This window comes from Chiloscyllium plagiosum, chromosome 39 (assembly GCF_004010195.1).
Source record: "Chiloscyllium plagiosum isolate BGI_BamShark_2017 chromosome 39, ASM401019v2, whole genome shotgun sequence".
Taxonomy (NCBI): Eukaryota; Metazoa; Chordata; class Chondrichthyes; order Orectolobiformes; family Hemiscylliidae; genus Chiloscyllium; species Chiloscyllium plagiosum.
In genome coordinates this window covers 1,350,533-1,375,965 of record NC_057748.1, presented here as the reverse complement: position 1 = coordinate 1,375,965, position 25,433 = coordinate 1,350,533, and the positions used below count along the sequence as shown (strand labels likewise).

At 44.3% G+C, this 25,433-nt stretch overlaps 1 protein-coding gene across 16 annotated transcripts in view; it reads left to right on the top strand.

Annotated features, from left to right (window-relative positions):
* LOC122542090 (osteocalcin 2-like) overlaps nt 1-25,433 on the top strand; it is a 74,098-nt gene that overhangs the window by 6,633 nt on the left and 42,032 nt on the right. For 13 of the 16 annotated variants that reach the window (XM_043679437.1, XM_043679443.1, XM_043679440.1 and 10 more), the window contains 6 exons: nt 1,693-1,728; nt 2,392-2,448; nt 19,429-19,464; nt 19,612-19,647; nt 19,868-19,924; nt 24,895-24,930. In XM_043679437.1, the coding sequence (XP_043535372.1) occupies nt 1,693-1,728; nt 2,392-2,448; nt 19,429-19,464; nt 19,612-19,647; nt 19,868-19,924; nt 24,895-24,930 (258 nt within the window). The remainder of the gene's footprint in view (nt 1-1,692; nt 1,729-2,391; nt 2,449-19,428; nt 19,465-19,611; nt 19,648-19,867; nt 19,925-24,894; nt 24,931-25,433) is intronic. The other 3 variants (XM_043679435.1, XM_043679439.1, XM_043679446.1) reach the window with 3 other exon arrangements.

Genomic DNA, 25,433 nt, shown 5'->3' with positions numbered 1-25,433 from the left:
GCCTTCCTAACCTGCAATCTTCTTCCTGACCTCTCCGCCCCCACCCCAGTCTGACCTATCACCCTCACCTTGACCTCCCTCCACCTATCGCATTTCCAACGCCCCTCCCCCAAGTCCCTCCTCCCTACCTTTTATCTTAGCCTGCTGGACACACTTTCCTCATTCCTGAGGAAGGGCTTATGCCCGGAACGTCGATTCTCCTGTTCCCTGGATGCTGCCTGACCTGCTGCGCTGTTCCAGCAACACATTATCAGCTCCAAATTGACTTCCCATATCCCAGTTGGCCAGGCCGGTGGTCACCATTCTAACACTATTGATGCCTGGTCCACAAATTTGTAAACGGAGTACAGAGCAGGCCTGAATCCTGGGCCTTCTCATTGGGCAGGAACCTTGCTTCCAATCCCCTGTGGTACAACTCACTATCCCTTCAACAAAACTCAAACTGAATCCCCAACTTCCAAACGACTCACCTTCTGGCCTCCCTCAGCCTTGCCTTCTTCAGAAGTGAATCCTAAACTAGAGGCCTGGCACTAAACTACCCTGCTTGACTTTCCCTCAGTCTGCGCCAGGCAGTATCCTGCAGTAATGTCAAACCTTCCTCATGGGCTGCTCGATAACAAAAGAAGTGACTAAACAGTTTCTGCACCTCCTCAAGATCTACCCATTTTAGAGAAGTCACTCATGTTAAAAGGTAGAAATTTCAAGGTTGTCCGATTCTCTGATAGGCTGCTAATGTCAAAGAACTTTCCAGAACAAACCCTACCAAGCTGTGAACACTGACTATCAGCTGTTTCTTAAAGGAACACAGAGTCATACAGCATGGAATTTTGTCCAACCAGTCCATGCCAAACATAATCGCAAACTAAACACTCCCACCTGAATGCTCCTGGCCCATATCCCTCCAAACCTTCCCTATTCACGTACTAATCAAAGCATTTTTTAAATGTTTAATTGTGCCCGTATCCACGTCAGGAAGTTCGGACCACACCCGAACCACTGTTTTGGAAAAAAATTGTCACTCGTGTCTTTTTTTAAATCTCTCTCCTCACATGTTAAAAATATGGGTGGAATGGTGGCTCAGTGGTTAGCACTGCTGCCTCACAGCACCAGGGACCTGGGTTCGATTCCAGTTTTGGATGACTGTATGGAGTTTGCACATTTTCCCAGTGTCTGTTGGGTTTCCTCCCACAGTCCAAAGATGTGCAGGTTAGGTGAATTGGCCATGCTAAATTGCCCATAGTGTTCAGGGACATGTTAGGAGTAAACGTAGGGAATGTGTTTGGGTGGGATATTATTCGGAGGGTTGGTCTGGACTTGTTGGGCCAAACAGCCTGTTTCCAAACTGTAGGGATTCTAAATCCCCCATTCTAGGGAAAAAATACCAACTATTTATCTTATCTTTACCCCTCATGAATTCATAAGCCTCTATAAGGTCAGCTCTTAACCTCCTAAAACCCAGCCTATTCTGCCTTTCTTTGTGTTGTAGAGCTTGTCACCCTGTACATAAACAACACCTTTTAATATCAAAAAACTGACTTATGATTCATAAGGATGATTAAAAACCATATGAAATATTCAACAAATCAATATTTGAACTTCCTCTTCTGTTGATACTACATTAGTACCTCTGTACATTTAGAAGGACGAGCACTGTTGTAATGTGCCACTAATTTGCTGTTGATTCTGTTCCAGATCTGATACAGAATCCGACGCACTCTGAGGCTCGAGGTTAGTCTTTTAAAGGTTTTACTCAAGTACCATAATTACTGAACGGAGGATGTCAACTTTCACAATCAGCTCAGTACCTGGTCATTGGTCTCCAGTGCCACACCCTGCTACAGTCTTTCTACTTTTGGGTAGAAAGATCCAGGTCCAGGTCCCACCATACCAGGTGTCTGCCATCCCTTGTCCAATAACAGAGTAAACCAAAAGCTTCTCATCAGTGACTTGCACAGAGTCACTGCACCTGCCACCAGTGACAATGCTCTGCACCTGAGAAGGCAGCCCATAGATAATCTCACACTTACGCTCATGATGGACCAGCCATTCTCTGGTTGGAAGCAGTGAAGTTCAGTTCATAATGCCACAAGTGTGGGTACATCAGCATCCAGATCACATGTGTGCCAGAGTTGGTAACAAGTGAGACTCACACTCACCTTGGAGACTCCTGGTTTTAACCCGGAGTTTCCTAGTAAAGTGAGCTGACCTCAATCCAACCCTGAGCTGGCCCTTTGGGCAATGGGAATGCAGGTCATGGTGAGCTGAACCATTCAGTGGCTGCTGCAATGTGAGTGTGAGTAAAAGGCAACATGTGACAGTGACACACCTTTCAATTCTGAATATTTCACACTCATTTTCCATTTGATCATCAAAAACCTGTTTCCATTTCAGATTCCAAAGAAAGCAGTGAAATGAAAATCAAAGTAATTGGCTCAAGACGAGATGATGGTTTGTAGATCTGTGTGGGGCATTATTGACTGGGCTAATATATGGGAATTGGGTCCATGAGGATTAACAAGTTCTTTATTGAAATAGATCAAATACATGTGGAGGCAGGGGACAAGGCGGATGAAAAGCAAGCTGGTCACAAAACAGCAAATAGAAAGTCCTGGAGAAACTCAGCAGGTCTGACTGCAGTTATGGACAGAGAAACAGAACTGAGGGAAATGGAGTTCTGGAGAACAGTCAGACTGGACTCAACACTTTAGTTCTGTTTCTCTCTCCACAGATACTGCCAGACCTCCTGAGCTTCTCGAATATTTTTCCTCTGCCTCTCAGAGCTCTGCAATCTCTCACCATCTACGTAATGTGATTCATTCATTTTTTTATATCCCAAAATGGACAATTTCCCAACTATACTTCATTTGCCAGGAATTTTTGAACTCATTAACTTCCCTTTATCCCTTTTGTCCTTTGTTATGTTCACTTCACAACTTCCTTTCCTCCCCATTTTTAACTCAGCAGCGAATTTATTCAACATTTCTTCCGTCCCTCCATCCAAATCCTTTCTATAAATGGTGAAAAGTTGAAGTTCTAGCACTGACCCCTGTGGCACACCGCTCATCATTACATCATACCAACCAGAAATAAACCACTTACAATGGCCCTATATTTCCTGTTCGTTAGGCAATCGTCTACCCATCCCAATAGGGTATGGGTAGACAATCTCCGAAGTCGGATCACAGAATCCCTAGTGTGCAGAAAGAGGCCATTTGGCCCACTGAGTCTGACCGACCCCCTGAAGAGCATCCCACCCTATTTCCGCATTTACAATGGCCAATCCTCCTAGCTTACACATAGAATCACAAAGTCATACAGAACCTGGATTGTGGGAGGAAACTGGAGCACCCAGCAGAAACTTTGCAGACTCACGGAGAACAATCAAACTCCACATACACAGTCACCAAAAGCCGAAACTGAACCTAGATCCATGGTGCTGTGAGGCAGCTGTGCTAACCACTGAGTCGCTGTACCACCCCCATCATGGACATTTATTTTCCACAATGATCTTTGATGTTGCAGCTTATCACATGCCTCTGGAATCCCAGTAACAGCACATCCAGCACCTCCCCATTATTCACAGAACATGGTACTCCCTCAACACACTCCAATTAAATTTGTTAAACATCATTTCCCTCTCTCAAGACTTTGTTGACTCTCCCTCTTCAAGGGATGATTAGTAAAATAGACAAAGTGTGCAAGGCATTGGGGAAAAGGCAGAAGCAGGACTCAAAGCCATGATTGTCATTTGGAGAGTTGTGCAGACACAATGGGCTGTATATTATCCGTGTGCACAGTAACACTAACGAGATTGTCCAGACCTTTCCAAGTGTCCTGATTTCACATCTGACAGATGTTAAGATACATTCTTTTAAGCTCCTCCTTTTAGTCTCCATTAATTTTGGAATAAAAGAATTAAAGGGCTGGAGTTTAAAAGCAGGGAGGTTATGCTGCAGCCGTATGGGGTGAAAGCGACGACACACCTGTATTGTGTCCAGTTTTGGTCTCCTTTCTTGAGGAAGGATGTACTGGCATTGGACAGGGTGCAGAGGAGGTTCATTAGGTTGATTTTGGAGTTGAGAGGGTGAGCTTATGAGGAGACATTAAGGAGACTAGGACTATTCTCACTGGAATTTAGAAGAAAGGGGATAATCTTACAGAAATAAATAAAATTATGAAGGGAATAGATAAGTTAGAAGCAGAGAGGTTGTTTCCACTAGTGGGTGAAACTAGAACTAGGGTACACTGCCTCAAAATAAGGGGCAGCAGATTTCGGACTGAGTTCAGGAGGAACTTCTTCACTCAGAGGGTTGTGAATCTGTGGAATTCCCTGCCCAATGAAGCAGTGAGGCAACCTCATTGAATGTTTGTAAGTCAAAAATAGATTTTTGAATAGTAAATAAATTAAGGGTTATGATGAACGAGCAGGTAAGTGGAGCTGAGTCCACAAGATGATTAGCCATAATCTGAGCAAATAGTGGAGCAGGTTCGATGGGTCAGATGGCCCATTCCTGCTCCTTTTTGTTGCAAAGAACAAAGAAAATTACAGCACAGGAACAGGCCTTTCAGCCCTCCAAGTCTGCACCAATCCAGATTCTCTATCTAAATCTGTCACCTATTTTCTAAGGATCTGCTCCCTGCCCATTCATGTATCTGTCTAGATGCATCTTAAATGATGCTATCATGCCCACCTTTACCACCTCCGCTGGCAACACGTTCCAGGCCCCCACCAACCTCCACATAAAAACCTTTTGACACATATCTCCCTTAAAAGTTTCTCCTCTCACTTTGAACTCATGACCCCTAGTAATTGAGTCCCTCACTCTGAGAAAAAGCTTCCTTCTGCCCACACTGTCTATACCTCTCATGATTTTGCAGACCTCAAATCAGGTCCCCCCACAACCTCTACCTTTCTAATGAAAATAATCCTATACCTACTCAACCTCTCTTCATAGCTAGCACCCTACCTACCAGGCAACATCTTGGTGAAACTCCTCTGCGCCCTCTCCAAAGCATCCACGTCTTTTTGGTAATGTGGCAACCACAACAGTATGCAGTATTCCAAATGTGGCTGAACCGAAATCTTATACAACTGTAATATAACCTACCCACTCTTGTACTCAATACCCTGTCCAATGAAGGAAAGTATGCCGTATGCCTTCTTGACCACTCTACTGACTTGTGTTTCCACCTTCAGAGTTCAACGGACCTGAATACCCAAATCTCTCTGTACTTCAATTTTCCCAGGACTTTTCCATTTACTGTATAGTTCACTCTCGAATTGGACTTCCAAAATGCATCACCTAGCATTTGCCCAGATTGAAGTCCATCTGCCATTTCTCCACCCAACTCTCCAATCTATCTATATTCTACTGTATTCTCTGACAGTCCCCTTCCTACCTGCTACTCTACCAATCTTTATGTCATCAGCTAAGTTAATTGTTGTTTTAAGTCTGTCCAAGAGAAAGGCTGCAGTAGGGAGTATAGTGGATTCTTTCTTGATTATGTTTTTGGAGATAAGTCTCTTGATTAAACTTAAAATATAAGCCATAGCTATTAATTTAACCTGGGGCAGTGTTTGTATAGGAATAAGACGGTATTATTTTCTGGGTCTGTAGATTGTGAAGGAGCAAAAATGGCCTTTGCAGTGATATGTACTTCTTGTCAGATGTGGGAGTTTAAAGAGAGTTTAAGGGTTACTGCGGATTATAGCTGCCATAAATGCTGTTGGATGCAAATCTTATCGGATTGAGTGGATCGGTTGGAGAGACAGATAGAAGCGATGAGGTATTTGCAACAGCAACAGTATGTGATGGATGGCAGTTATAGGAAGGGAGGGAAAGTCTCAGATACAGTCACATAGATGGGTTAACTCCAGGAAGGGAAAGTGAGGTAGGCAACTAGTGCAGGAGTCGTTTGCAGATATACCCATTTCAAACAGGTATGCTGTTTTGGAAAATGTAGGGGGTGATGGATTCTCAGGGGAACGTAGCACGAACAGCCAAGTTTCTGGTATTGAGACTGGCTCTAAAGCAACGAGGGGTATGTGGGCTTCCAAGAGATCAATTCTGTTAGGGGATTCTGTAGTCAGAGGTACAGACAGACGTTTCTGTGGCCAGCAGAGAAAAAGCAGAATGGTGTGTTGTTTCCCTGGTGCCAGGATCAAGGAAGTCTCAGAGAGGGTACAGAATGTTCTCATGGGGGAGAGGAGCCAGCAAGAGGTCATTGTCCACATTGGAACCAATGACATTGGAAGGAAAAAGGTTGAGATTCTGAAGGGAGATTACAGAGAGTTAGGCAGAAATTTATAAAGGAGGTCCTCAAGGGTAGTAACATCTGGATTACTCCCAGTGCTACGAGCTACTGAGGGCAGGAATAGAAGGATGAATGCATGGCTGAGGAGCTGGTGTATGGGAGAAGGATTCACATTTTTGGATCATTGGAATCTCTTTTGGGGTAGAAGTGACCTGTACAAGAAGGACGGATTGCACCTAAATTGGAAAGGGACTAATACTGGCAGGGAAATTTGCTAGAACTGCTTGGGAGGATTTAAACTAGTAAGGTGGGGGGCGTGGGACCCAGGGAGATAGTGAGGAAAGAGATCGATCGGAGATGGGTACAGCTGAGAACAGAAGTGAGTCAAACAGTCAGGGCAGGCAGGGACAAGGTAGGACTAATAAATTAAACTGCATTTATTTCAATGCATGGGGCCTAACAGGGAAGGCAGATAAACTCAGGGCATGGTCAGGAACATGGGACTGGGATATCATAGCAATTACAGAAACATGGCTCAGGGAAGGGCAGGACTGGCAGCTTAATGTTCTAGGATACAAATGCTACAGGATGGTTAGAAAGGGAGGTAAGAGAGGAGGGGGAGTGGCATTTTTGATAAGGGATAGCATTACAGCTGTGCTGAGGGAGGATATTCCCGGAAAAACATCCAGGGAAGTTATTTGGGTGGAACTGAGAAATAAGAAAGGGATGATCACCTTATTGGGATTGTATTATAGACCCCCCAATAGTCAGAGGAAAATTGAGAAACAAACTTGTAAGGAGATCTCAGCTATCTGTAAGAATAATAGGGTAGCTATGGTAGGGGAGTTTAACTTTCCAAACATCGACTGAGACTGCCATAGTGTTAAAAGGTTTAGATGGAGAGGAATTTCTTAAGTGTGTACAAGACAATTTTCTGATTCAGTATGTGGATGTACCTACTAGAGAAGATGCAACACTTGACCTACTTTTGGGAAATAAGGCAAGGCAAGTGACTGAGAGGTCAGTGGGGGAGCACTTTGGGGCCAGCAACCATAATTCTATTCGTTTTAAAATAGTGATGGAAAAGGATAGACTAGATCTAAAAGTTGAAGTTCTAAATTGGAGAAAGGCCAATTTTGACGGTATTAGGCAAGAATTTTCGAAAGCTGATTGGAGGCAGATGTTCGCAGGTAAAGGAACAGCTGGAAAATGGGAAGCCTTCAGAAATGAGATATCAAGAATCCAGAGAAAGTATATTCCTGTCAGAGTGAAAGGGAAGGCAAGTAGGTATAGGGAATGCTGGACGACTGAAGAAGTTGAGGGTTTGGTTAAGGAAAAGAAGGAAGCATATGTCAGGTATAGACAGGATAAGAATATGGCCCCTCAAAGATCAGCAAGGCGGCCTTTGTGTGGAGCCACAGAAAATGGGGGAGATACTAGATGAATATTTTGCATCAGTACTTACTGTTGCAAAGGATATGGAAGATATAGATTGTAGGGAAATAGATGGTGACATCTTGCAAAATGCCCAGATTACAGAGGAGGAAGTGCTGGATGTCTTGAAACTGTTAAAGGTGGATAAATCCCCAGGACCTGATCAGGTGTACCCGAGAACTCTGTGGGAAGCTAGAGAAGTGATTGCTGGGCCTCTTGCTGAAATATTTGTATCATCGATAGTCATAGTTGAGGTGCCTGAAGACTGGAGGTTGGCAAACGTGGTGCCACTGTTTAAGAAGGGCGGTAAAGACAAGCCAGGGAACTATAGACTAATGAGTCTGACCTCAGTGGTGGGCAAGTTGTTGGAGGGAATCCTGAGGGACAGGATGTACATGTATTTGGAAAGACAAGGACTGATTCGGGATAGTCAACATGGCTTTGTGCGTGGGAAATCATGTCTCACAAACTTGATTGAGTTTTTTGAAGAAGTAACAAAGAAGATTGATGAGGACAGAGCAGTAGATGTGATCTATATGGACTTCAGTAAGGCGTTCGACAAGGTTCCCCATGGGAGACTGATTAGCAAGGTTAGATCTCATGGAATACAGGGAGAACTAGCCATTTGGATACAGAATTGGCTCAAAGGCAGAATACAGAGGGTGGTGGTGGTGGAGGGTTGTTTTTCAGACTGGAGGCCTGTGACCAGTGGAGTGCCACAAGGATCGGTGCTGGGCCCCTCTACTTTTTGTCATTTACATAAGTGATTTGGATAGGACCATAAGAGGTACAGTTAGTAAATTTTCAGATGACACCAAAATTGGAGGTGTAGTGGACAGCGAAGAGGTTTACCTCAGATTACAACAGGATTTGGACCAGATGGGCCAATGGGCTGAGAAGTGGTAGATGGAGTTTAATTCAGATAAATGCGAGGTGCTGCATTTTGAGAAAGCAAATCTTAGCAGGACTGATACACTTAATGGTAAGGTTCTACGGAGTATTGCTGAACAAAGAGACATTGGAGTGCAGGTTCATAGCTCCTTGAAAGTGGAGTCGCAGATAGATAGGATAGTGAAAAAGGCGTTTGGTATGCTTTCCTTTATTGGTCAGAGTATTGAGTACAGGAGTTGGGAGGTCATGTTGCAGCTGTACAGGACATTGGTCAGGCCACTGTTGGAATATTGCGTGCAGTTCTGGTCTCCTTCCTGCCGGAAAGATGTTGTGAAACTTGAAAGCATTCAGAAAAGATTTACAAGGATGTTGCCAGGGTTGGAGGATCTGAGCTACAGGGGGAGGCTGAACAGGCTGGGGCTGTTTTCCCTGGAGCATCGGAGGCTGAGGGTTGACCTTATAGAACTTTACAAAATTATGAGGGGCATGGATAGGATAAATAGACAATGTCTTTTCCCTGGGATCAGGGAGTCCAGAACTAGAGGGCATAGGTTTGGAATGAGCTGCCAGAGGATGTGGTAGAGGCTAGTACAATTGCAACATTTGAAAGGCATTTGGATGGGCATATGAATAGGATGGGTTTGGAAGGATATGGGCCAGGTGCTAGCAGGTGGGACTAGAGTGGGTTGGGATATCTGGTCGGCATGGATCGAAGGGTCTGTTTCCCTGCTGTACATCTCTATGACTCTATCTGCAAACTTGCTAATCAGACCATCTGTACCTTCCTCCAGAATCATATATGTTTATCACAAACAAGTGGTCCCAGCACGGATCCCTGTGGAACACCACTGGTCACAGTTCTCCATTTTGAGAAATTCCTTTCCACTACTACTCTGTCTCCTGCTGCCCAGCCAGTTCTTTATCATCTAGCTAGTATACCTTGGACCCCGTGCCACTTCTCTTTCTCCATCAGCCTACCATGGGGAACCTGATCAATCCCCTTACTCAAGTTCATGGATATGACATCTACACCCCTTCTATTCCAATCAGAATTCTGTAAGTTGGTAAGATATGACCTTCCCTGCATAAAACCATGTTGCCTATCACTAATAAGCACATTTTCTTCCAAATGGGAATAGATCCTATCCCTCAGTATCTTATCCAATTACCTGGATTATCCCTGCTACCCTTCTTAAACAAGCAGACAACATTAGCAATTCACCAGCCCTCTGGGAACTCAGCCACGTTCAAGGATGCTGCAAAATATCTGTTAAGGCCCCAGCTATTTCCTCTCTTGTATCCATCAGTAACCTGGGATAGATCCCATCTGGACCTGGGGACTTGACCACCTTAATGCCTTTTAGAATACTCAACACTTCCTCCTGCTTTATTCCCACTTGACCTAGAGTAATCAAACATCTAACCTCAACATCCATCATGTCCCTCTCGTCATGGAATACAAATGCAAAGTACTCGTTAAGAATCTCATTCATTTTCTGACTCCACACATAAGTTTCTTCCTTGAGTGGCCAATCCTTTCTCTAGTTAACCTGTTGCACCTTACATATGAATAAAATGCTTTGGGATTTTCCGGATTGCTAAAGATAGCTCATGACCCCCTTTTGTCCTCCTAATTCCTCATTTCAGATTGGTCCTACATTCCCGATACTCTTCCAAAGCTTCATCTATCTTCAGTCGCCTAGACCTTATGTATGCTTCCTTTTTCCACTTAGCTAGTCTCAACTTCAAAATTTTACCTGTCATCCATGGTTCCCTAATCTTACAATTTTTATCCCTCATTTTCACAGGAACATGTCTCTCCTGAACTCTAATCAACCGCTCTTTAAAAACTTTCCACATATCAAATGTGCATATACCTTCAAATAGCTACTCCCAATCTACATTCCCCAGCTCCTACTGAATTTTGGTATAGTTGGCTTTCCCCTAACATTTAAGAGGCATTGGATGGGTATATGAATAGGAAGAGTTTGGAGGGATATGGGCCGGGTGCTGGCAGGTGGGACTAGATTGGGTTGGGATATCTGGTCGGCATGGACGGGTTGGACCGAAGGGTATGTTTCCAAGCTGTACATCTCTATGACCACTCCTGTCTTAGGTAATGAGTATTCTAAAATTTATGAAATTGTGATCACTATTTCCAAAGTAATCCCCGACTGGAACTTCAACCACCTGGCTGGGCTCATTCCCCAACACAAGGTTCAGTATTGCCCCTTCCTGAATTGGACTATTTACATACTGTTCTAGAAAACCCTCCTAGATGGTCCTTACAAATTCTGATCCATCTAAACTTCCAACACTAAGTGAATCCCAGTCAATGTTGGGAAAATTAAAATCTACCATCACCACTACCCTGTTGCTCCTACATTCCCTCCCTTCCCCCCCCCCCCAGATTTATCTTTCCACTCCGGAGGCTCCCTTTCCAAATCTTTTCCTACAGCAGATGGAAGGCTCACTGGTCTATAATTACCTGGGTCATCTCTACTGCCCTTCTTGTATAAGGACACAACATTTGCAATCCTCTCATCCTCTGGTACTAAACCTGTGGACAATGACGATTCAAAGATCAAAGCCAAAGGCTCCAGCACCTCCTCCCTAGCTTCCCAGAGAATTCTTGCATAAATTCCATCTGGCCCAGGGGACTTGTCTATTTTCACACCTTCGAGAATTGATAACACCTCCTCCTTACTAACCTTGATTCTTTCCAGTCTAATATCTCCTTTACAATATTCTCCTTTTCCTGAATGAAAAACAGATCAGAAATATTTGTTTAGCACCTCTCTGATTTCCTCAGAGTCCACATACACTTCCCACTTCTGTCTTTGACTGACACTATTCCTAGCTGAAAATGTGTTGCTGGAAAAGCGCAGCAGGTCAGGCAACATCCAAGGAACAGGAGAATGTACGTTTCGGGCATAAGCCCTTGTTCAGGAATGAGGAAAGTATGTCCAGCAGGCTAAGATAAAGGTAGGGAGGAGGGACTTGGGGGAGGAGCTTTGGAAATGCGATAGGTGGAGGGAGGTCAAGGTGAGGGTGATAGGCCGGAGTGGGGTGGGAGCGGAGAGGTCAGGAAGATGAGTGCAGGTTAGGAAGGCGGTGCTGAGTTCAAGGGATTTGACTGAGACAAGGTGGGGGGAGGGGAAATGAGGAAACTGGAGAAGTCTGAGTTCATCCCTTGTGGTTGGAGGGTTCCCAGGCAGAAGATGACACTATTCCTACCCCAGTCATCCTTTTATTCCTCACATATGTACAGAAAGCTTTAGGGTTCTCCTTTATTTTACCTGCTAAAGACTGCTCATGTCCTCTCCTTTCTCTTAACTCTCTCTTTAAATCCTTCCTTGCTAATCTATAATGCTCCATCGCCTCATCTGAACCACCTTGTCTCAACGTCACATAAGCCTCCTTCTTCCGATTAACAAGCGATGCAATTTCTTTAGTAAACCACAGTTCCATTACCTTATTACTTCCTCCCTGCCTGACATGCAAGGACATGCAATATCTGTTCCTTAAACCAGCTCCACATTAATTGTCCTCGCCCCCTGTATTTTGCTACCCCATTCTATGCATCCTGTCTTGCCTAATCGCATTACAATTGCCCTTCCCCCATTCATAACTCTTGCCCTGTGGCATGTACCTTTCCCTTTCCATCGCTAAACTAAACATAACCGAATTACAGTCACTCTCTCCAAAGTGCTCACCTACCACTAAATCAAACACCTGGCCTGGTTCGTTACCAAGCACCATATGCAATGTGGCCTCCCCTCTTCTTGGCCCTTCGACATATTGTGTCAGGAAACCCTCCCGCACACATTGGACAAAAATTGATCCATCCAACGTACTATAGTTATAGCATTTCCAGTGAATGTTGGGGAAGTTAAAGACCCCATAATGACCACCCTGTTCCTTTCACTCCTACCCAGAATCGTTTTGCCGATCCTCTCCTCCACATCACTGGAATTCTACAGAGGTCTATATAAACTCCCTGCAGTGTGACCTTTCCTGTCCTGTTTCTAAACCTCAGCCCATATCACCTCAGTAGACAAATCCTTGTCAAAAGTTTTTTCAGCCACTGTTATACTGTCCTTGACTAACAAGGCCACACCTCCCCCTGTTCTTAATGAAAGATCTAAATCCTGGAACCTGTAGCATCCATTCCTGACTCTCCTCAATCCATGTCTCCAAAATGGCACAACATCGAAGTCTCAGGCACCTGCCTATGCTGCAAGCTCAACTACCTTATTTCAGATACTTCTGGCGTTGAAGCAGACACACTTTAAACCAGTTTGCTATCTGCCAGCACATCCCTGTAACCGTAAAATCCTGTCCATGTCCTCCTTACTCTCATCCTCCTGTGTAATGGTACCTCAGGTTCCCATTTCCCTGCTGAGTTATGGACAGAGAAATAGAATTGCGGGAAACAGGATACCGAAGAACAGTCAGACTTGAATCAGCACTTCAGCTCAGTTTCTCTCACCACAGATATTGCCACACCTGCTGAATTTCTCCAATATTTTTTGCTAATTATCCTAACACGTTCAATTTCCCTCCCAATAAACAGGGACATTGTGTCCTCTTTCCTTATTACTTGCTGTATTCACACACCTACATTTTTAAAAATGTATCTACATGGAAACCCAGATCCCTCTGCATCACAGAGCTCTGCAATCTCTGACCATCTACATCATGCGCTTCTTTCTTATTTTCTTCGACCAAAATGAACAATTTCCCAACGATATTCTACTTACCTGGTCTTTGCGCAATCATTAACTTCCCTTTATCATTTTTATCCTTCATTGTTACGTTCATTTCACAACTTCCTTTCCTGCCAATTTTAACTCAGCATTGAATTTAGTCACCGTATCTTCGGTCCCTCTATCCAGGTTCTTTCAATAAATTGTGAAAAATTCAGGTCCTAATACTAATCCCTGTGGCACACCACTCAGCCTGACATCTTACTAACCAAGATGGCGGCGGTAACCTTGTGCACAACTCCCTGAGCACACAACGACCTCCTTGCCCTCTGTCCGCTCTCTCCTTGCCTTCACATATTTCGCTCTCTCCTCTCTCTTCTTCTCAGACTTCGCTCGGCCACTCCTGTTCCCACAGCTCTGGAGAACGAGACCCGAGCACCGCTTGTTCCCCGTCTCCTGCTGCCTCCGAGCAGGCTCTTCGGGCGCGGGAAGCGGGTCCTAGCAGCAACTGCCGCAGGTCACGCGAGTGGGCCAGAGCTCGAGCTGCTGCAACTGCAACCAGATTTTCGTAACACCTCTATCCCAGCCCAGTGTTTACATAACCCCACCATTTTTATACCACCCTCCTCAGCGTTTTCTATCACCCTTTTTTTTTAATAACTCCAATCATTTTTATAACCTCCTTCCCAGCCCAGTGTTTACATAAACCCCAAATAATTTGATAACAACTCCCCAGCTTAATGTTTGTGCAACACCTCCAGTGATTTTTTGTAATAACTCCACGAATAATTTTTATAACAACCTCCCCAGCGTTTTTAATAACTCCTAATGATTTTATTTTCAACCCTCCAGCCCAGTGTTTTCATAACCCCCGTGACAACACCCCCAGATCAGCGTTTATATAATACAACCCCCCCCCCCGCAAGTTATTTTACAACAAACCCCCAGCCCAGTGTTTATATAACCTCACCCAGTAATTTTATAATAATGCCCCCAGTCCAGTGCATATATGACTCCCCAACCCAGTGTTTTATCACACTTTCCAGCCATGTAATTTTTATAACTTCTCCCCAGCCCAGTACTTCTAACAACCCCCAGTCCATGTTTATATAACTTCCAGTAATTTATGTAACCTTCCATGCCAGTATCTTTTTAAACCACCTCCCCCGTAATCTTTATAACACTTCCCAGCTCTGTAATTTTATAACACCCTCCAAGCCCAGTGATCCTTTTTTATTAACAACCCTTGAGATGTCAAGGTTATATAAAACACCCCTACCTAGCCCTATAAATGCACCCAGCCCAATAATTTTATAACACCCTCCCAACTCAGTACTTTCATAAACTCGTATCAACCCAGTAATTTTATAAACTACTCACCCATCAGTTCAGTGATTTTATAAAACCTCCAACCCTGTTTAATTTTTTAAAAATATAAACTCACCTCAACTGCCAGTACATTGATTTTTACAACCCCCCTACCCCAGTGATCTTACAAAACCACACTCCCAGCCCAGTGGTTCCACAGTTACAGACTGAGAATAACCAGCACAATGACAGCAACTGCTCTGTCCTTCTCGTTCTCTCCCCTTCTTCCTACTCTCCTCACATCAGACCTCGCAATAACCCAGCATGAGGTGCTACCCAGTGCCAAACTGTTTAACTGCACTCCACTGCAAGCAGTCTAAGACAAATCAAGTGCCTGGTTTCCCATTATCTTGGACACCCCTTACCACTGGACCAAGACCTTGTGATGCTAAGCCTGTGCGGTAACCAGTGTGCAATGGTTTCCTCATGTTAAAAGACCTCTCAGACAGGCTGAGGATGAAGTTCAGGAATTGGAACATCACTACCCTTATAGACAGTCCCTCCAGATACAGACTAGAACACCATACTGCCATCATTGCTCAGGAACTCAGTCACTATAATATTGGCATCGCTGACCGGAATGAAACCTAGCAGGCAGAGGAAGGACAGCTCGAGAGCAAGGTGATTGTTACACCTTTTTCTGGAAAGGCAAGGCCAAAGAAGGGTATTATATCCATGGAGTTGGCTGACCAACTCAGAGACTCCCCTTGCGGAATAAGTGTGACGGCTCATGATACTCTGATTCACCCTTGCTCGCAACCAATATGTCACAGTATTCAGTGGATATGCACTAATGCTTGATGCAGCAGCTGAGGACAAGGAGAAATTCTGCTCCAGCCTTGACCAATCTCTCTTACAGGTTCCTGCAGTGGACAAACTAATCATTCTCATAAATTTCAACGCATGATTCGACAAAAGTGCAGACCTTTGCAGCAAGGTAATCAGGAAAGAGGGAATTGGGAAGCAAAATTCCAGTGGCACCTCCTGACCAAATGCCCCGAAGGAGAAAGTGAGGATGCTGAAGAGTCAGAGTCAAAAGGTGTGGTGCTGGAAAAACACAGTAGGTCAGGCAGCAACTGAGGAGCAGGAGAGTCAACATTTCGGGCATAAGCCCTTCATCACGTTCCTAATGAAGGGCTTATGCCCGAAACGATGACTCATCTGCTACTTGGATGCTGCCTGACCTGCTGTGCTTTTTTAGCACCACACCTTTCAAAAAATGCCACAATCCTCATCATCAACACACTGTTATGCCAAAGGAATAAATACAGTATAACATGACAGCGCCCATGCTACAAACACAGGCACCTCCTTTACTACATCATCGTCAGAGCGAGGGATCGGAAAGACATTAAAATCACACGTACCAAGACAGGACGCAATGACTGCTGTACAGGCTATCGCCTGATCTGAGCCAGGATCAACATAAACATAGTCCTGCCATAGCAGAGAAAACAGAAGCAATGCTGCAAAAAGTTTAACATTGAGAAACTTAAAGGCCCAGAAAAAATAACTTCAGCAAACCAACTTCTCTCCAAAACCCTAGTGGTCCTCAGCTACACCGAGTTGCAGGATCCCAACAGTCTCTGGTACGCCCTTAAGACCGTGATCATCAATGCCTGCAAAACCTCGGTCGGCCACTCAACCAGGAAACACTAAGGCTGGTTTGATGAGAATGATCATGATGTCCAGGAACTATTAAGCCAGAATCATATGGCATTTCTGGGTGTAAAACAGCAACTGCATCAGAAGAAAAAAGGCAGGCCTACAGACAACTGAAAGCTGAGGAACAACAACAAACCCACGACCTAAAGAACAGGTGGTGAGTGGAGAAAGCACTGGAGCTCCAACAAATGGCTGACAACATTGACATGTATGGTTTCTTCTGTGTTGTCAAGACTACATGTGGACCAAACACTCAAGGCAATCACCTCTCTGCTCTGCCAAGGATGGAACGACTCTTATCAAAGATAAAGAAGCCATTCGAAAATGCTGGGAGGAGCACTTCAGAGACTTCCTCAACCAGTGCTCTGTCATTGATCTGAGCATTCTTGAACACAGCATTCTGCACATCAGAAGCTCAGCAACACCCAGCCTTGCATGAAGTAGAGAGGGTCATCCACCAGCTTAAGAGCAACAAGACTGTTGGAGCAGATAGTATTCCCACCGAGGCATTGAAGTGTGGGGGTGAAGAGCTCCTACTGAAGCTACATGCCCTACCTGCCTTATCTGGAAGGAGGAGAATGTCCGAGAGAGCTCCGAGATGTCACAATCGTGCTTATTTTCCAAAAAGGTCACAAGTCTGACTCTGGCAACTACAGGGGAATTTCGTTGCTGCCAAGGTCCTCTTCTGCTATCTCCTCCATGTGGCTGCAGAACTCCTTCTGCAATAGCAGTGTGACATTTGGCCATGGTGGGGTACAATGTACATGATTTACACCACACAACAGAAGCAGGAGAAATGCAGAGAAAAGAACATACCTGTGTACGTGGTACAAAGGCCTTTGACATGGTGAATCCTGAAGCACTATGGAGCATCCTTCTCTGCTTTGGTTGCACTATGAAGTTTGCCATCATCCTTTGCCTGCTCCACGATAACATGGAAGTTGTGGTAATGACAATTGGCTCCACCACCAAACTCTTCCCCGTTCAGACTGGTATCATGCAGTGCTGCATCACAGCCCCAACACTGTTCTCAATCCATCTCACTGCAATGCTTCACCTCATCACCAACATGCTCCCCATTGGAGTGGAGCTAACTTACAGAACCACAGGAAATTATTCAACCTCTGCTGCCTTCAAGCCAAAAGTGAAGTCACCCCAACCAGTGGCGTCGAGCTGCAGTACACAGATGATGCTTGTGTGTGTACTCCAGATCATCGTCAGCACCTTTATGGAGGTCTGCGAAAGCAGGGGTCTCACCTTTAGTATTGTCAAGATGAAAGTCTTCCATCAAGCTGGTCTGGCATTATGAAGCAAACACCCAATCATCAAGGTCCATGGGGAAGTCTTAGAGAATATTGACCACTTCCAATACCTCGAAAGTGTCCTGTTGACCAAAGCAGATATTGATGAAGTGATCCAGCATTACCTCCAGTGTGCTACTGCAGCCTTCAACCGCCTGAGAAAAAGGGTGTTGGAGGATAACAAGATCCAACACCAAGATCATGGTATACAGAGCTGTTGTGGGTACTGCCCTCCAAAATGGCTCTGAGACATGAACTGTCTACAGCAGACACCTCAAGGTGCTGGCGCAGTAACACCAAACCTGCCTGTGCAAGATCCTACAAATCCATTGGTACTAACGTTGCAGCAACACAAGCATCTCCAACCTCACCCACACCCCCATTGTTGAAGCACTGAACACCCTTGTTCGGATGCAATGGGCTGGGAACGTCATCCACATGACCAATATGAGACTTTCCAAGCAGGTACTCTACTCCCAGACCCAAAATGTCAGGCAAGCCCTAGGTGGACAGAAGAAGTGCTTCAGTGATACCCTCAAGGCCTCATTGGCAAAGTGCAACATTCACAGACACCTGGGAATCACTGGCCCAAGACTATCCAAAGTGGAGGGGAAGTATCCGGGAAGGAGTCAAGCATCTTGAGACTTGCTATCAGGAAAAAAAATTGAAGGCAGGTGAAAACAGCAAAAGGAGAACACTGCCACCCCAATGGCCCAATCACCCACTCCCTTCCTGTGACCACCACTTGCCTCAAGTGTAATAGAGCCTGTGGTCGCCCCATCGGTCTGTACAGCCACCTACAGACTCACCCTGAGAGTGGAAGAGAGTCTTCCTCATCTGCGAGAGACTGCTGATGATGATGATTTATGCCAACCCTCCATTTCCTGTTCTTTAGCAAATTGTCCACCTATCCCAGTATTGTACTTTCTTCTTGGAATCCCTCATGTGCACAAAGAGGCCATTTGGGCTATCAGATTTGCACCAACTGTCCAAAGCGCATGCAACCCTATCCCCGTATTTAATATGGCTAATCTTACTTGGGAGGACACTGGAGCACCCAGCAGAAACCCTTGCAGACATGGGGGAAGGGATTGTGCAAACTCCATGCAGACAGTTGCCACAAGGTGGAATCGAAGCCAGGTCCATGGTGCTGTGAGGCAGCAGTGCTAACCCACTGCAATAGGAGTGCAACCCTCATCATGAGGTTTTATTTTCCACAATGACCTTTGATGTTGCAGCTTATCACCTGCCTCTGAATCCCAGTAACAGCACATCCAGCACCTCCCCATTATCCACAGCTCATGGTTCTCCCTCAATACACACCAAATAATTTGTTAAACATGATTTCCCTGTCTCAAGTCTTTATTGACTCTTCCTAAAGCATTCAAAGGATGATTATTCCAACAGAAAAAATGTGCAAGGCAAAGGGGAAAAGGCAGGAGAAACACTCGAAGTCATGATAGTCATTTGGAGAGGTGTCTGGATATCCTCCATTTACACAGTAACACCTTTTTCCAAGTGTCCTACTTTCATGTTTTAAATAATTATTTCCAACAACTTCCCTCTGACATATTAAGATACTGTCACCTAACTTTCTGCTTTTAGTTTCATTAATTTTGTAATAAAATAGTTAAATTTATTAAATAATGGTTGAATATTCATCTATAACTCATGTCTGGTGTTGTTCCCTGCCCAAGTGCTGAGTGTGGAGGGTGCTTGCAGAGGGAGGGGGGAATCATTGAAAACCAGTCAGTTATCAGAAAGTGTGTGCTCTGGAAACTGAAATCCTGTTCCTTCTGTTTCAGACTCAGCAGAGAATGAGAGTGCACCTGATGTGAAAGGTATTCATCCCTATCTTTCAACAACATGTCACAATTACAGATTTAAATATCAGTAAAACAGGAGGGACAGGTTTAAACCTATTCTGATAATAGGACACAGAGGCACTCCTGGAACTGGGGAACTGAAACCTCTTCTTTTGATTCCAGATTCTGCACAAAGAGCAAGTCATCCAGAGGCTCAAGGTATCAATATTTCTAATTTAATCTGTCCCTGTTTCTAACAATCATGGCTTAATAATCTATTGATGATTGTACAAATGATTCTGGGAAGCTGTTTGGATCCATTGGCCTTGGATAGAAAGCCAAAGCTCAGAGCCCAGAGTCCGTACTCAGCTCACTTTTCAATTGTGAACATTTCACACTCATTTTCCATTTGGTCATCAAAAACCTGTTTCCATTTCAGATTCCAAAGAAAGCAAAGAAAGGAAAATCAAAGTGGTTGCTTCAGGACTAGATGATGGTTTGTAGATTTTTCTGTATGGGGCATTATTGGGTGCGCTAATAAATGGGAGCTGGGTCCATGAGGATTAACAAGCTCTTTATTGAAATGATTCAAACACATGTGGAGGCAGGGGACAAGGAGCAGGATGGAGAGCAAGCTGGTTACAAAACAGCAAACACAGAGTAATGGTTAAAGTGACTTACTCAGACTGGTGGGAATGTGGGAAGTGGTGTTCCTCAGGGATCAGTGCTGGGATCACTGTTGGCCACCATTTACAGAAACAATTTGGTCTTGGTCATCAGATACATAATTTCAGCTTTTACTGAAGTCCATGTACACCACATCAACTGCCCTACCCTCATCCACATGCTTGGTCACCTTCTCAAAAAACTCAATGAGGTTTATGAGACATGACCTGCCCTTGACAAAACCATGTTGACTATCTGCAATCAAAATGTTGCTCGCTAGATGATTATGAATCCTATCTCTTATAATCCTTTCCAAACATTTTCTTACAACAGATGTAAGGCTCACTGGTCTATAATTACCTGGGTCATCTCTACTGCCCTTCTTGAATAAGAACACAATATTTGCAATCCTCCAGTCCTCTGGAACTAAACCTGTAGACAATGACGATTCCAAGATCAAAGCCAAAGGCTCCAACATCTCCTCCCTAGCTTCCCAGAGAATCCTTGGGTAAATCCCATCTGGCCCAGGGGACTTGTCTACTTTCACTCCTTCCAGAATTGATAACACCTCCTCCTTACTAACCTTGATTCTTTCCAGTCTAATATCTCCTTTACAATATTCTGCTTTTCCTGAGTGAAAAACAGATCAGAAATATTTGTTTAGCACCTCTCCGATCTCCTCAGGGTCCACATACACTTCCCACTTCTGCCTTTGACTGACACTATTCCTACCCCAGTCATCCTTTTATTCCTCATATGTACAGAAAGCTTTAGGGTTCTCCTTTATTTTACCTGCTAAAGACTGCTCATGTCCTCTCCTTTCTCTTGACTCTCTCTTTAAATCCTTCCTTGCTAATCTGTAATGCTCCATCGCCTCATCTGAACCACCTTGTCTCAACGTCACATAAGCCTCCTTCTTCCGATTAACAAGCGATGCAATTTCTTTAGTAAACCACAGTTCCATCACCTTATTACTTCCTCCCTGCCTGACAGGGACATGCTTATCAAGGATATGCAATATCTGTTCCTTAAACCAGCTCCACATTAATTGTCCTCACCCCCTGCATTTTGCTAGCTCATTCTATGCATCCTGTCTTGCATAATCGCATTATAATTTCCCTTCCCCCATTCATTACTCTTGCCCTGTGGCATGTACCTATCCATTTCCATTGCTAATATAAACATAACCGAATTACAGTCACTCTCTCCAAAGTGCTCACCTACCACTAAATCAAACACCTGGCCTGGTTCGTTACCAAGCACCATATGCAATGTGGCCTCCCCTCTTCTTGGCCCTTCGTGTCAGAAAACCCTCCCGCACACATTGGACAAAAATTGATCCATCCAACGTACTATAGTTATAGCATTTCCAGTTAATGTTGGGGAAGTTAAAGACCCCATAATGACCACCCTGTTCCTTTCACTCCTACCCAGAATAGTTTTGCCGATCCTCTCCTCCACATCCCTGGAATTCTGCAGAGGTCTATATAAACTCCCAGCAGTGTGACCTTTCCTGTCCTGTTTCTAAACCTCAGCCCATATCACCTCAGTAGACAAATCCTTGTCAAAAGTTTTTTCAGCCTCTGTTATACTGTCCTTGACTAACAAGGCCACACCTCCCTCTGTTCTTGATGAGAGATCTAAATCTTGAAACCTGCAGCATCCATTCCCAACTCTGCTCTAGCCATGTCTCCAAAATGGCACAACATCGAAGTCTCAGGCACCTGCCTTTGCTGTAAGCTCACCTACCTTATTTCAGATACTTCTGGTGTTGAAGTAGACACACCTCAAACCAGCTTTGCTGACTGCCAGCATGTGCCTGTAATCATAAAATCCTGTCCATGTCCTCCTTACTCTCATCCTCCTGTGTAATGGTACCTCAGGTTCCCATTTCCCTGCTGAGTTATGGACAGAGAAATAGAATTGCGGGAAACAGGATACCGAAGAACAGTCAGACTTGAAACAGCACTTCAGCTCAGTTTCTCTCGCCACAGATATTGCCACACCTGCTGAATTTCTCCAATTTTTTTGCTAATTATCCTAACACGTTCAATTTCCCTCCCAATAAACAGGGACATTGTGTCCTCTTTCCTTATTACTTGCTGTATTCACACACCTATATTTTTAAAAATGTATCTACATGGAAACCCAGATCCCTCTGCATCACAGAGCTCTGCAATCTCTGACCATCTACATCATGCGCTTCTTTCTTATTTTTTTCGACCAAAATGAACAATTTCCCAACGATATTCTACTTACCTGGTTTTTGCGCAATCATTAACTTCCCTTTATCATTTTTATCCTTCATTGTTACGTTCACTTCACAACTTCCTTTCCTGCCAATTTTAACTCAGCATTGAATTTAGTCACCGTATCTTTGATCCCTCCATCCAGGTTCTTTCAATAAATTGTGAAAACTTCAGGTCCTAATACTAATCCCTGTGGCACACCACTCAGCTTGACATCTTACCAACCTAGATGGCGGCGGTAACCTTGTGCACAACTCCCTGAGCACACAACAACCTCCGTGCCCTCTGTCCGCTCTCTTCTCCTTACCTTCTAAAACTTTGCTCGGCCTCTCCTGTTCATACAGCTCTGGAGAGCGAGACCCGAGAAAACACAGATTAGTGGTTAAAGTGACTTACTCAGACTCGTGTGAATGTGGTGTTCCTTAGGGATCAGTGCTGGGATCACTGTTGGCCACCATTTACAGGAACAAGTTGGTCTTGGTCATCAGATACATAATTTCATCCTCGGTTGGCGACATCAAATTTTTGATTATTTAATATGGAGGAGACTGCTGCTCGACTATAAGATATTACTAAACACGGGATGTAATTGTTAAATGATTTTCTGTCAAGGTCAACGTGAGGTTGTGCATTTTGACAGAAAGTATTGGGAGTTTAGAGATTCCTAGGAAAAGATATCTTTCATTTAGATATTGGGACAGAGGGAAAGTTGGAGGAAAGCGACAGATAACACATCTTGTTCACATCCACTATATCCAGACCTCTCAGTATTCTGTAAGTTTTCATCTGATATTCCCACCATCCTTCTAAACTTGTCACACTACTAGAAGGATGTGGAGGCTTTGGAGAGGGTACAGAAATGGCTTACCAGGATGTTGCCTGATTTGGAGGGTATTAGCTGTGAGGAGAGATTGGACAAGTTTGGTTTGTTTTCACTGACATGTTGGAAGATGAGGGGGCAACCTGATAGAAGTTTACAAAATGATGAGAGTTATGGATAGAGTGGATAGTCAGAGTCTCTTTCCCAGGGTAGAAATGTCAATTATTAGGGGACATAGGTTTAAGGTAAAAGGGAGTAAGTTTAAAGGAGATGTGAGGGACAAGAATCTTACACAGAGGCTGGTAAGTGTCTGGAATATGCTGCCAGATGACATGGTAGACAAGATACAATAGTAACTTTTACAGGTGCATCAATAAGCAGGGAATAAAGGATATGGACCACATAGAAGCAGAAGGATTTTAGCTTACAAAGGCTTCATGTGTCGCGTAGGCTTGTTGGGCCGAAGGGTCTGATCCTGTGCTGTACTATGAATTGTTCTGTTCTTTGTCCACTGAGCACAGACCCAGATTCCTCAACCGTTCCTTGTATGACAAGCTGTTCATCCCTGAGATCATTCTTGTCCTGGACCCCCTCCAAGGCCAGCACATCATTCCTTAGATATGGGACCTAAAATTGCTCACAATATTCCAAATGTGTTCTGACCAGAGCCTTATACAGCCTCAGCAGTGCTTCACTGCTCTTGTATTCTAACCCTCTCGAAATTAATGCTAACATTGTATTTGTCGACCTAACTGTCAACCGAACCTGCATGTCAAACTCAAGCAAATCCTGAACTAAGACTTCAAAGTCACTTTGTGTATCAGATTTCTAAAACCTTACCCCATTTATAAAATACTCTATGTCTGAATTCTAACCAAAGAGCATAACCTCACACTTGCCCACATTGTATTCCATCTGCCACTTCTTTGCCCACACTCTCAGCCTGTGAAGCCCTTCTGCAGTCTCCTCACTCCTCAACACAACCTGTCCCTCCATAAATCTTTGTGTCATCTGAAAACCTAACAACAATGCTCTCAGTTCCTTCCTCCAGATTGTTACTGTATAACATGGATAGTTGTGGTCCCAACACGGACCTCTATGGAACTCCACCAGTCACCAGCTGCCATCCTGAAAAAGACCCCTTTCTCCTGATGCTCTGCCTTCTGCTAGTCAGCCAATCCTCTGTTCATGCCAGTACTTTGTCCCTGACACCATAGACTCTTATCTGATGGAGCAGCCTCCTGTGCAACACCTTGTCCAAGTCCTTCTGGAAATGCAAACACATCATGTCCATTGGCTCTCCTTTGTCTAACTTGCTCAAAGAATTCTAACAGATTTGCCAGGCATGTCCGCCCCTCGATGAAACTATGCTAAACTCAGCCCTATGTTACCAAGCATTTCTAAATAATCTGCAAACTCATCCTTAATAATGGACTCCAAACTCTTAGCAACAATCAAGGTCAGGCTAAGTGGCCTATAGTTTCCTGTCTTCTGCCTCCTTTCCTAAACAGCAAGGTTATATTTGCCATTTTCCAGTCCTCTGGGACTCTTCCAGATTCCAGTGATTCCTTAAAGATCACGACCAATGTATCTAATTGAAACAAACAGGAGTTGTCCCCTGCCCAAGTGCTGAGTGTGGGGTGTGTTTACAGTGAGACAGGAATCATTGAAAGCCATTCAGATATTGGAATATGGAGTCTGGAACCTGAAATCCTGTTTCCTCTGTTTCAGACTCAGTGGAGAATGAGAGTGAGCCGGATGTTAAAGGTATTTATCCCCATATTTCAACAATACGTTACAGTTACAGATTTAAATATCATTAAAACTGGAGGGACAGTTTAAACTATTCTGATAATGGGACACAAAGGCTCTCCTTGGATTGGAGAACTGTAAATCTCTTTATTCCAGATTCTGAACAAAGAACAAATCAATCAGAGGCTCAAGGAATCCATATGTCTGTTTTAATGTGTCCCTGTTTCTAACTATCACTGCTGAATAATCTATTGATGATTGTACTAATTATTCTGGGAAGGTGTTTGGAGCCATTGACCTTGGATGGAAAACTAAAGCTCAGAGCCCAGAGTCAGTTCTCAGCTCACTGTTCCTATATCTAAAGAGCAAGGAGGCCAGAGGGACAATCTCAGCCCTGGGCAGAAAGTGAGATTCTCCCTCACCCTGGAAACTCCGGGATTCAACCCGTAGCTTCCTGGTGAAATTAGCTGACCCCAATCCAACCCTGAGCTGGCCCTTTGAGTGATGGGAATGCAGCT